Below are 10,318 nucleotides of genomic sequence, written 5' to 3' on the forward strand. Positions count from 1 at the left end.
ATTCAGTTTTTACCGAAAAAGGTCAGTATTCATTTCTTAAATGTCTGACCATTCTTCAGTGTATAAGGACATTTTCAAACTTGCTGCCAGCGCCAGTGACGAGATTTAAGCTTTAGAAACAATGTTTAAGGAGTACACGAATTATGCAGCACTTATAAAGGGGGCACAGAAAAGAGGACCGCCACAGGAAAAGATTTTAACGAAAAAACTGCGGCCGCCTACTCGGAAAAGCTGAGACGTGGCCACGTAAACCAAGCATAAAGACAGGTAGACATCAAAGACCGGAAGTTTTCTGGGACGTCTTCCGGTGGGTTTAGCCTGTGGCACCACCTGTAGACCTGTAGGGATTTTTTTTTTAGAAGGGTCTATGCACCATGGCTGCGTGCTGTTTTCTTTTCCATTTAATTTCTTTATAAAATTTCCTTTAGGTTGCATCACTTGTTTCCAATACTGATTAGCATTGTTTATATTTAAAAACATTCTCCATTTATAGTTTCGTGCCTCGAACCACGTCCATTCCTTTTTCTTTTCACCTGACGCCCACTAAAGCTAAAGCTTCTATGGGGCTTCATATTTCCAGAGAAATTTGGTCCTTCGTTGGAAGCCCCTTAGATTAAAGTAGACAGGTGCCTATTTTCTCTTTCTGTCTCGCTTTAGAAGGTAACGTGGTATTTCACTCCTCCTTTTATTGGCACTTGACCAAACTGCCCAGACGTTTATTGCAAGAATTGACATGAGTAAAATTTAGAGCTTCAAGGGGGGAGGGGGGGGGTGCGTCCAGAAGAACCGGGGGGGTCTACACACTACCTAGGGGGGGTGTGTAGGGAGATCACTGCCTCTAACCCTAACCAACCTGATATTTGGCCCCTTAGTTTGCAAATCTTGCCTTCAAGTATGGCTTCACAGCCATGTTTCAGTTATTATAAAAGTGACCTTCATCAGTGCACAGCAAACCTCTGAAAAACTTAATGTTGCTGCTTTCTAGTTCATTCGTTGTCACCTTCACTGTTGCTTTCTTTCTGACGTCTGCTGAAGTGGGAGATGGCTCCATGGCAATGTATCCATTACTGTCATAAAGCTGTACATGAAGTTAACATTGACTTCTGTTAACATGAACACATCAGCTAGTTGGTCATTTGCATTGAAGCGGGAACAGTGCTAAGGGAAGGCAAATCAAAAACACAGCACACTATGTCATGTTGCCTGGAGCTCTTGCAACGTGTACTTAAATTTAACTACCTGAGGCGCGGGGACGGAGCGCTCGTGAAAGCGTGGCCGGCTTCGCTAAATTCGTACTTCCGATGTGAAGATACCGTCGACGTACGCGACATAAACCCATACCATTCGTCGCTGACTCCCAAATTTATAAAAAAAGCATTGTTTTCTCATTCAAATTTGCTTTTTCCGATTGCCCAATAATTTGGAAAGTTCTGCGGCCCCTTTTTGTGCAAGAAAAATCGATCGGTGACTGTACTTTGTTGCATACAAGGTCAAATTCCAATAGAATGAAATTTCGATATAACAAAGATAATTGCCGATTTTACCGATTTCATTATATCGAGGCTTAACCGTGGTTTCATGCCGTGTGAACGATGCATTCACTCTGCAGTACAAAGCAAAGCCAGCCATGCTTTTGGGTTCCCTCCACCCCCATGGCTGATAGTGCCGCCCGCTGTGGGAGGACGCTACACTGGAAAGCACCAGCAGCAGGGAGTGAAGGCTTCGTCTGCCCCTCGCTCCAATGCATCTCCGAAACTCAAGGTAATGCAAGCTCTAGCACTAAACGCACAGGAAGACAGCATACTATGCCACGCCACCTCAGCTTGCCCAACCATGGAACGTGGGGCGTACCTCTAAAACAGGGCACGTGGGCTGTGTATGCGCTCAGCCACACAGCCAACTGTCTCGGCTCGGCCTTTGCATTTGCTGCAGATTACCCTCAAGATACGGCACGTGGCCCACATGTGAGGAGGAGACACACGCACTGGGGGACAAGGCATCCTCCCTGCTAGCGCGTGCTCGATCACGTTACCGCGCATTCACTCCCTTGCGATGCGTCCACCTTGCGCACAAGGAATCGTCAGCTGCAGAGTTTTTTTCTAGCACTCCGAGCGATTGTGCACCCCGGTGCCTCCGCAACTTGCTTACACATGCGACAAATGGTGTAGCAGTGTTTCCTGCGTACTGTGTCCCAGTGCGCGCGCTATGTAGGATTTTTTACCACTCAAACTTTTCATGTGGAAGGACATTTAAAATAACTTTTGCCTTAGCCTACATTTTTACAGTTTCTTGCTAGATTTACTAGCCACAATGTCCGAAAGCTGCGGTAAATCGAAACCGTGTCACAAATTGCATAGGCAAATAAAAAAACTCACAATTTTCAATGGAGTTAAGGTCCGGAAATTAAAATAGTTTGTTGCATCGCAAATTTCATTAAATTGAGGTTCGTTGTATTTTTTTTTTCTGTCGCCTGCAGCTTCATTATAATGAAGTTTGACTGTAGCCCACGCTGTTCACTCTTGCATTTCAAATATTACAGCAACTTCCAGCTTCATCAAACAAGGCTATGCCTCCCAGAGACATATGAGAACAAAGTAAGGGAACAGCACTAAGGGGACCGATCGGAAACAATGCTTCTTCACGTTGCCAGATCTTGTGAGATGACTAACACAATAACTAAGAAAGGCAACTTTTTTTTTTTTTTTGTCTGCGTTGGTCGCTTTTCAGAGCAAGCACTTGGAGCATGAGTAAGAACAAACATTCCAGAGATTCGGATTAAAGATACTTGCGCTACTGTTCATGCAGGTGAAGCCTGAAAAACAAAACAAGACCATTTGGCAACTAAACTTTTGGTTGTCGCTGTCCAACTCATGCAATAACAGTAAAGCGATAAATACCATTACACAGACCTGAAAGATCAGTGGTCTGAACAAAACGATGATGAAACATGGTTATTGGAGAAACAACAATGCTAGGCAGCCAACGATCCATTACTTCAACCCTGGCAAAACGTACAAAGCCTCAAATTATCATGTGTTCTAATGGAACAAAGTGTCCATATTGTATGCCCACCCTTTGAATGCATAAAAACTAAATGTGGGTCAAATTATGAAAGTCAACTGTCCACTGTAAGATTTACTTACGAGCTACTACTGGGCGCAAGATACTACGTTTACACTTTCTTTCTAAACTTCCTTCTAACGTTCGATAGTATCAATAGTTTACCTCTGAGCTTCCATACTTGCACTCTTTCTACTAAACCTTTGTAACTGCAGAATACTTTTGTGCACAGCATCTCAGACGACCATCCACCCTTCCCCGTTTACCTGTGGGTGTATGCAGAGATTCTTGCGAGAAGTGAGACACAAGCCCAGCAGAGACATCTCCTCCCCAGTCTCTTGCTTGTAGTGCTCGAGCAGACGACGGAGCTCCTCCACCACCTGCAGAAGGCACAACACAGTAGGGGCCGAGAGTGTGATCCACAAACACTGACTCTCGCTGGCAAGCAGCGCTGATTAATTCCGAAATCCTGCAACCTTCTTTGCCCCTGGTCTAATGGTGTAATTACATTGTTATAAATTTCATATTAGTTGCCACAGCTAGAGAGGCTCCCTGTGTCGTCTTGATCAAACCGTTAGCTATGGGTATGAAAAGTGCTAACCTCCTTCTTTCTTTAGGTTGATTGAGAATAAAAAATAATGGGTGACAATCTAAGAATGCTGTGGCAGATAGACCACTGTCCAACTAAGAGAATTTCTACAGATGTGCCAGCCAATTACATTCAGTTATTTGCATGACAGCATAGTGGAGACAAACTTCTGTTAATATCGCTGTTCCTTGGCTGTGTGACGCAGACAGAACAAGGGCAAGTGCAGGGCACTTTTTTGGGTGGAGATTGGGCCAATTCCTCAGGTTGTCATCCAGTACAAAAGAGGCGCGATCACGCTGCCAACTCCTTCCTTCACTGCTCAGCTTGGATGATGCTATGATGGCTCGTCAAAATTCATAGCTAATGGCTCAAACGTTGTAGATGGTTGAAAAAAAAGTACACCGCACCTTCTCAATCTCGGGCATTGTCCGCGAGCAGTACAGCAGCTTTGATACCATGGCAGGAAAGGCCTGGAATGCAATCATAAAGAAAAACAAACAGCATATTGGGGCCATATGACCACAATTTGTGCTCATTCAAATTATACCCCGGGGCACTCTCACTCACGATCAGGCCCAAATGCCATCAAATTCTTAAACTGCAATTGCTCCATTCTGCAGCTTGTGTAAAAAAAGCAATGACAATGGAGAAATTGAACTCCAATAGGGGCCGATCATGATCAAAAGTGCACTTGTGACACCTGTATTATTTCTGGCCCCCACTGTGGCTTTAAGATGCCCACTTTAGAGGGCCGTTAGGTCAACTCAACGTACCTGCACCAAGAATGAAGCCATCCCAATATGTTGCATGCACAGTGGCTCACCATGTCATCAGTATCATCTTAGGCTGGATGAGGGCCTGTCCAGGCGATCTCCAATTATCCCTGTCTCCCATGCACTGACTCCAACCTATGCTTGCAAATTTCCTAATTTCAATGCAACACCAGGTTCTTTGCCATCCATGACTGTGTTTCGTTTCCCTTAGCACCAAGTTTGTAACTCTAGTAGACCAGCAGTTATCCGCCCTAAACATTACATGACTTGCCCAACATCAATTCTTCCCGTGAATCTTGACTAAAATATTGGCCACCCCTGTTTCTTCTCAAATACCAAGACTACCACCACCTTTCTGTATCTCAGCATTTCACTTATCAGTTTTCATTCTATCCCTAATTGTTCAGGCAGTCCTCAGCTCCTATGTGTGTCACCAAGCTCCTATGCCCTTCCTGCCATTAAACCATACAGCACACAGACAAGCTTTGCAAACCGACAGACCAACCCAAGACCCTGGGGCCACTGCCTTTTTTATCACTGCTTCACAGAAATGCTGTTGTTAGACACTGAGTTACACAAATCATCTGCAATGCTGCGGAGGCTAGTGGGCATGCCTGCAGACACAAAAAAAAGAATGGTTGGGAACTAGTTGAGAAAACAGCTCACCCCAGCACATAGGCTAAAGTTTTCTTCATTCAGACTCAGTAAGAAATAAAAACAAGTTTTAACCCTTAAAAATGACCGAGCTGTGCTATACAGCTGCTAGTACATTGTTTTAGATCGTTGTTCTTTTCATTGTTTTCATTTTGGGTTTTTCCCTTTCAGCCCTTTGCAGCAGGCTCGCAGCGAAGCACAGCCAGGCTGATGGGGGCACTCTTGGCGCAACATCCAATTTAACCTCTAATGTCCTTTACAACACTAAAAACCACCGTGAGGAGTTCACACGAGGCACATCTTCAGTTGTCCCTCAAAAATGAAGACAAAGGAAATGTGTAATGGTGGCGAACCCATGCCCTTCCCGGGCTGGATGCCTAAACCACTTGACCATGAAACATGCTGAGTGATACATTCTTGATGGCCGAAATTTCTCTTGTAGCTTTGATATGTTGCACCCGAAGTATGGAACCGAGTAGAGCCAGGCGCTGGCAATAGCCCCCATGCGGATGCCACCACAAAATCCTTTCTCTCTCTCTCTCAAATAAATGCCACATGGTGGCGCAACATCATAATATGTGCACAATAGTAAATTGGCAGCCAAAATGGCCTCGTCAGGACATATGTGTGACATACTAAACCGTAACATTAAATTGAATTGGTCATTAACGCGACACAAAACAGCCCACATGCTTTCTAATATGATTCAAGGGATAAAAAACAGAATGCACATGCAAAAAAAAAAGAAAAAGACCAAAATGCACATAGCTCAGAGAAGTAATTCTATACCATTTTTTAAAAAACGTATAATAGATAAAAAAAGTCAGTACTGCCATTACTACAATGTTAAATAAACATCGCAATCGAAATGTGGGTCTGGAATTACCAACTTTGTGAACTCTAAACACACGTTTCTGCCAAAATCATGTTTCTGGCAAATAAAAACAGAGTGTACCGAAATCAATAATTTAAAGTAGGAATGAACACACTTATGCAAAATAGCAAGTCCTGGAATTTACGACGTCAATTCAATGTTTTCATGTTGTGCCTGTTAGGAACACTCACGTAACTGTAATAATAACAACAAGCCATGTACCGATCGAAGAGTACCTATATTAATGAACCTGCATTGCCCTATTTCAATTCAGCCATCAAGAAGGATGCCAATGCTACTCCACACTACCAAACAATAAGCAGTACGGCATCTGTATTGCAATATCATTGATGATAAGGTACAGATGCCATAGCTACAGGTACAGCCAAGGTACCGATTCTACTAATTAAATTCCAAGAGGTTCCTGTACCAAAATCATGATCTGATGATGAGGCATGCCACAGTGGGGGAGACTTCAGGTTAACTTTGACTACCTGGTCTTTTTTTACGTGCACATAAATCGAAGTACACAAGTGCCATCTTTCACCCCCCTCTAAATGCAGCCGCCGCGGTTGGTCAGGATTGCATGTGTTTTAATATGAGCAGTGCAATGCCGTAATCAGTGGGCCACCACGGCAGGTCATGGCAATAAGTGTCAGCAATATACGTAGGGTTCTTAGTTTTTGGGTAAAGCCCATTAAATGCTGCTTCTCTGCACCCCAAACAAAACTTATGGAAATCAGGTTAAAACCAATTTCTCCCCAAAGTTTGCCCTTTCATAAAGGGTAGATACAAACGCAGGTGTAACACAACTAATGAACGCTGCCCACTTTTCCCAAGTGAGTGGCCAAGATGCATAATATTATTAGTAGTATTAATACATGAATATGCTGTATGCCCCATTTTTGCTTAACATTCAAGCGAAAATCAGCATATATAAACATTTCATATATTCAGCGTCTGCTCGCCTTGAGTGAACAAAAGCATGTTGCTTGTTCAACAGCCACGTTTACATGAATACGACAATGGTGCATTGCATTTTCTGAACATCGCTTATATGTAAACAGTGGTAATGGACTGGGAAGCAAAGTAACACAGTGATGGGGTTGCTGTGCATTGTGAAAAGCTGCTATGACACTGAGAGGATGTTTAACCAACTACGTTACATTTGAAGAAGGATGGTTAGTTGGTCTGGTCAGTATCTCACTATTTTTGTTGCAGGAGCATAATGTGGGATGCAGTAACACAGGATGACAACCAACAAGGATGAAAATTACAAAATTACTTTGTTATATCCGTTATTACTATTTACTGCAATATATGCTAATAGGGTGCACAATTGTAAACGTGCAAATAAGAAAACAGCTTTGAGGCGCGCAAACTGCTACACAGCCACGCATGCTATAAAACTTGAATAAAACCACATAAGAATCTTCAGCATGCGCAACATATATGCGACTTCTTAGCACTTGACATGACAGCCTTTGGACACCTTTCTTCCGTTCCACTGTAATGGTCTTTCACATTTGCTTTTCACTCGGCTTGTCACGGTCAAGCAGCACGTCTGTGGGACACAACACAGCGCTCTGATGTGTGATCTCGGAGGCAAGCGAACTTCGCCATGCCAGCGCGGCTCAGCCGGCTCATGGCCTCCGAGATTGCACCGGTGCCAACTGCGATCTCGGATGCCACACCCAGCTGCCAGCCCGTGCGGCACGTCGCAAGGAGAGGTAGAAGGGAATGCACTGTCTAGGCGTGACCCCAAGATTGCGCTGCGAATATCTCGAAGGCCACGTCCAGCCATGCCTGCCTGCACGGCGCACGATGCAGTAGATGTGAATGCACTAATCTTTTAATCTTTTGCACCACCTTGCGGCGTGGTGGCAGCATAGCTCACGCAGCCAGGCATGCGCAAGGGGGAGAGGCCAGTGGAGAAGTGCGAGAGTGAGCCGCTGCTTGTGCTCAGATACGCAGCTCCGCGAGGCGTTGAGAAAGACCAGTGTTGCCCTATGGTGTATTCAACGGGGCAGCACGGGAATTTTTAAATGCCACAGCAAATTAGTACAGAACCCCTTGGAAAGCAATGTACTTGGCACGCAATGGTCGGGTATTTTTGGTTAACGAATTGAGTTCATTATATGCATTGGCAGGACAATTTCACTTCGTTAGAATGAGTTTTTAAATACACGGATCTCTACGAGGATTTCAAGGAGTTCATCTACTTTGTTATAGCCATTATTTTGTTATATAACGAGGTACAAGTGTACATGGTACTGCAAGTGATTTCGCTTGTTTAAAATGGAATGTTTTTGTCCAGAGGGAGACTGCTACTTGTGTTTACTATGAAAATTTCGAATCTTGATGCAAAACCCCCCCATTTTTTCCCAGATTGCCATTCAAAAATAACACCCGATTTATGCCCTCCCCTGCTCCCCGAACACACATTAAAAAGAAAAAGAATGAACCCGAAAATGAAGGATATTAAATATATGGCATCTGTACCTCAAAATCAATGCTTTTGAGGTACAGGTGCCGCATAGTGCTGAAACGAACAAACTCAAGGTTATTGGTTACTCACTGGTCGCAGCCTTGCTTGTTCCCCGAGCGCTTATGCCTGTCCCGTGCATGAACAGAAAAGGCATTGTCCCCAGGACTCACCTTCTGGTAAGCAAGGATGAGTGCAAGCAAGGTGACCGTTTTTCCCGTGCCCGATGGCATCTCCAACACCCCATGGCCCTGCAAACATACAGTGATTTACGGCAGAACAGGTAATCACATGCATTTCACCACCACTTAGCAAGAAGTAAGGTGCACTTGCACAAACAAGCATGCAGTAGGTGCTTTGCGATCAGTAAACAACTGTGCTTAAGAACTGCTCACGTGCGCAATGTTAAAAGTCACACTAAAGAGAAACACTCAAACTGCACATTCTCACCATGTACTGGGTAAGAGGTTTTGTGGCTTCACATATAATTTTATGATCGACTGGCCATATAATGCTACGCATTAAAGCTGCCGCACTTGTTTCCCCTGTCTACACCCACACGTGGCAGTTGCAGCGATGTCACAAACTTGGTGAGCCAATATATCACGACGGGACACCTCCTGGGTACTGAAACCAAAACTTGTTTGCAAAACCAGTATTGCCATAAGTTATTTAGGGCACTCTGGCACTTTCCAATACTATTTCCAAGGTTTAGCGAGTCTGTGCCTTCAATTCAACAAAAATAAAAATTACTATTCTGAAATGTCATGTCAGCATGTCTAGCTACAGGGACCCTGGAATACTTCTGAATATGGTAAGCAAACAATTCACTGCTGCTAAACGATACTCTCACCAATATTTGAGCGGTACCTACGCAGTACCCATGCATGCTGCTGGAAGCCCTTGAAAAGCTTGAATCCTAAACCTAATCTTGATGCTTTAGTAACTTGAACCTTCAGCCACTCAAGGCAACCATGACACTGCTGAACTCTGGCTCAACGAAGGCTGGCACTTACCTTCGCGTCCAGACACTGCTTGAGTTGTAGCATGTAGGAATACTGCTCGGGGTAGATGTAGTCGTAGGGGAAAAACACCGACAGGCCGTCAACGTCGATCCTGGCAGGAAGAGGCCATACGCTGCTCATTACACACGTTAACATGGACACGACAAACACCCATGTCACAAATGCGGTTTCGATTCTCATTGAGATCAATCTACAGTGAACACGTCGAACGAGCATGCATTTGAAAACGATCGTCTAGCAGCCCTCGATGTGTAACGACTAAAGCTCAATTAAGACCAACTGGATTTTCACATGCGTACTACGCATTATGCGCAGAATAAAACTCTGGAAGGGCGCATCTCATCAAGTCGCAATCGTGCGTCGCACAGCGGCAGGCCGGGGGAGAAGTCGCCTGGAAACAGCGCATAGCATCGATTCGGAGCGAAGATTAGGTGACGGTCACCAGAAACCAAATTTCAATAAGGCAATGGTCAAAGGCCCAGCAAGAAGGAACACTACGCAACCGATGAGGCCGCACGTCAAACGCTGTGCGACTCCACGGCGGAGGAAGATCGCACGAGATATTTCGCCTACTTCATTCTGAAGCTTGTGCAACTGTCGGCGCAGGGCTCCAGTCACCTCCCGCACGTCGTCGTGTATGATTGTATGGTGTCAACTAGTGGAAACCACAGTTGTCATTGCAAAGAAAAGGTTGCGGCTACGCAGCACCGGCATCCACAGCTCGCCATACACTTGTGTAGTGCGTGCGTGCGTGCGCACCGTTGTCAAAGCAAGCACGCTCATACATGTTTGTGTGACGCAAGCCAAGTCAAGTAGCATGTGTGACCCCAAACTTTAACAAATTAAAAATTACCATGT

General features: G+C 44.7%; 1 protein-coding gene across 1 annotated transcript in view; it reads right to left on the reverse strand.

Moving 5' to 3' along the window:
• Xpd (general transcription and DNA repair factor IIH helicase subunit Xpd) overlaps positions 1-10,232 on the reverse strand; it is an 88,771-nt gene extending 78,539 nt beyond the window's left edge. The window contains exons 1-5 of the mRNA XM_070522465.1: positions 10,034-10,232; positions 9,452-9,551; positions 8,609-8,686; positions 4,057-4,119; positions 3,327-3,440 (exon numbers count right to left, since the gene is read on the reverse strand). Coding sequence (XP_070378566.1) covers positions 3,327-3,440; positions 4,057-4,119; positions 8,609-8,686; positions 9,452-9,551; positions 10,034-10,038 — 360 coding nt within the window. The 5' untranslated portion in view covers positions 10,039-10,232. The remainder of the gene's footprint in view (positions 1-3,326; positions 3,441-4,056; positions 4,120-8,608; positions 8,687-9,451; positions 9,552-10,033) is intronic.
• Positions 10,233-10,318: the final 86 nt, after the last annotated feature.

Source organism: Dermacentor albipictus, chromosome 7 (genome assembly GCF_038994185.2).
Source record: "Dermacentor albipictus isolate Rhodes 1998 colony chromosome 7, USDA_Dalb.pri_finalv2, whole genome shotgun sequence".
NCBI classification, from domain to species: domain Eukaryota; kingdom Metazoa; phylum Arthropoda; class Arachnida; order Ixodida; family Ixodidae; genus Dermacentor; species Dermacentor albipictus.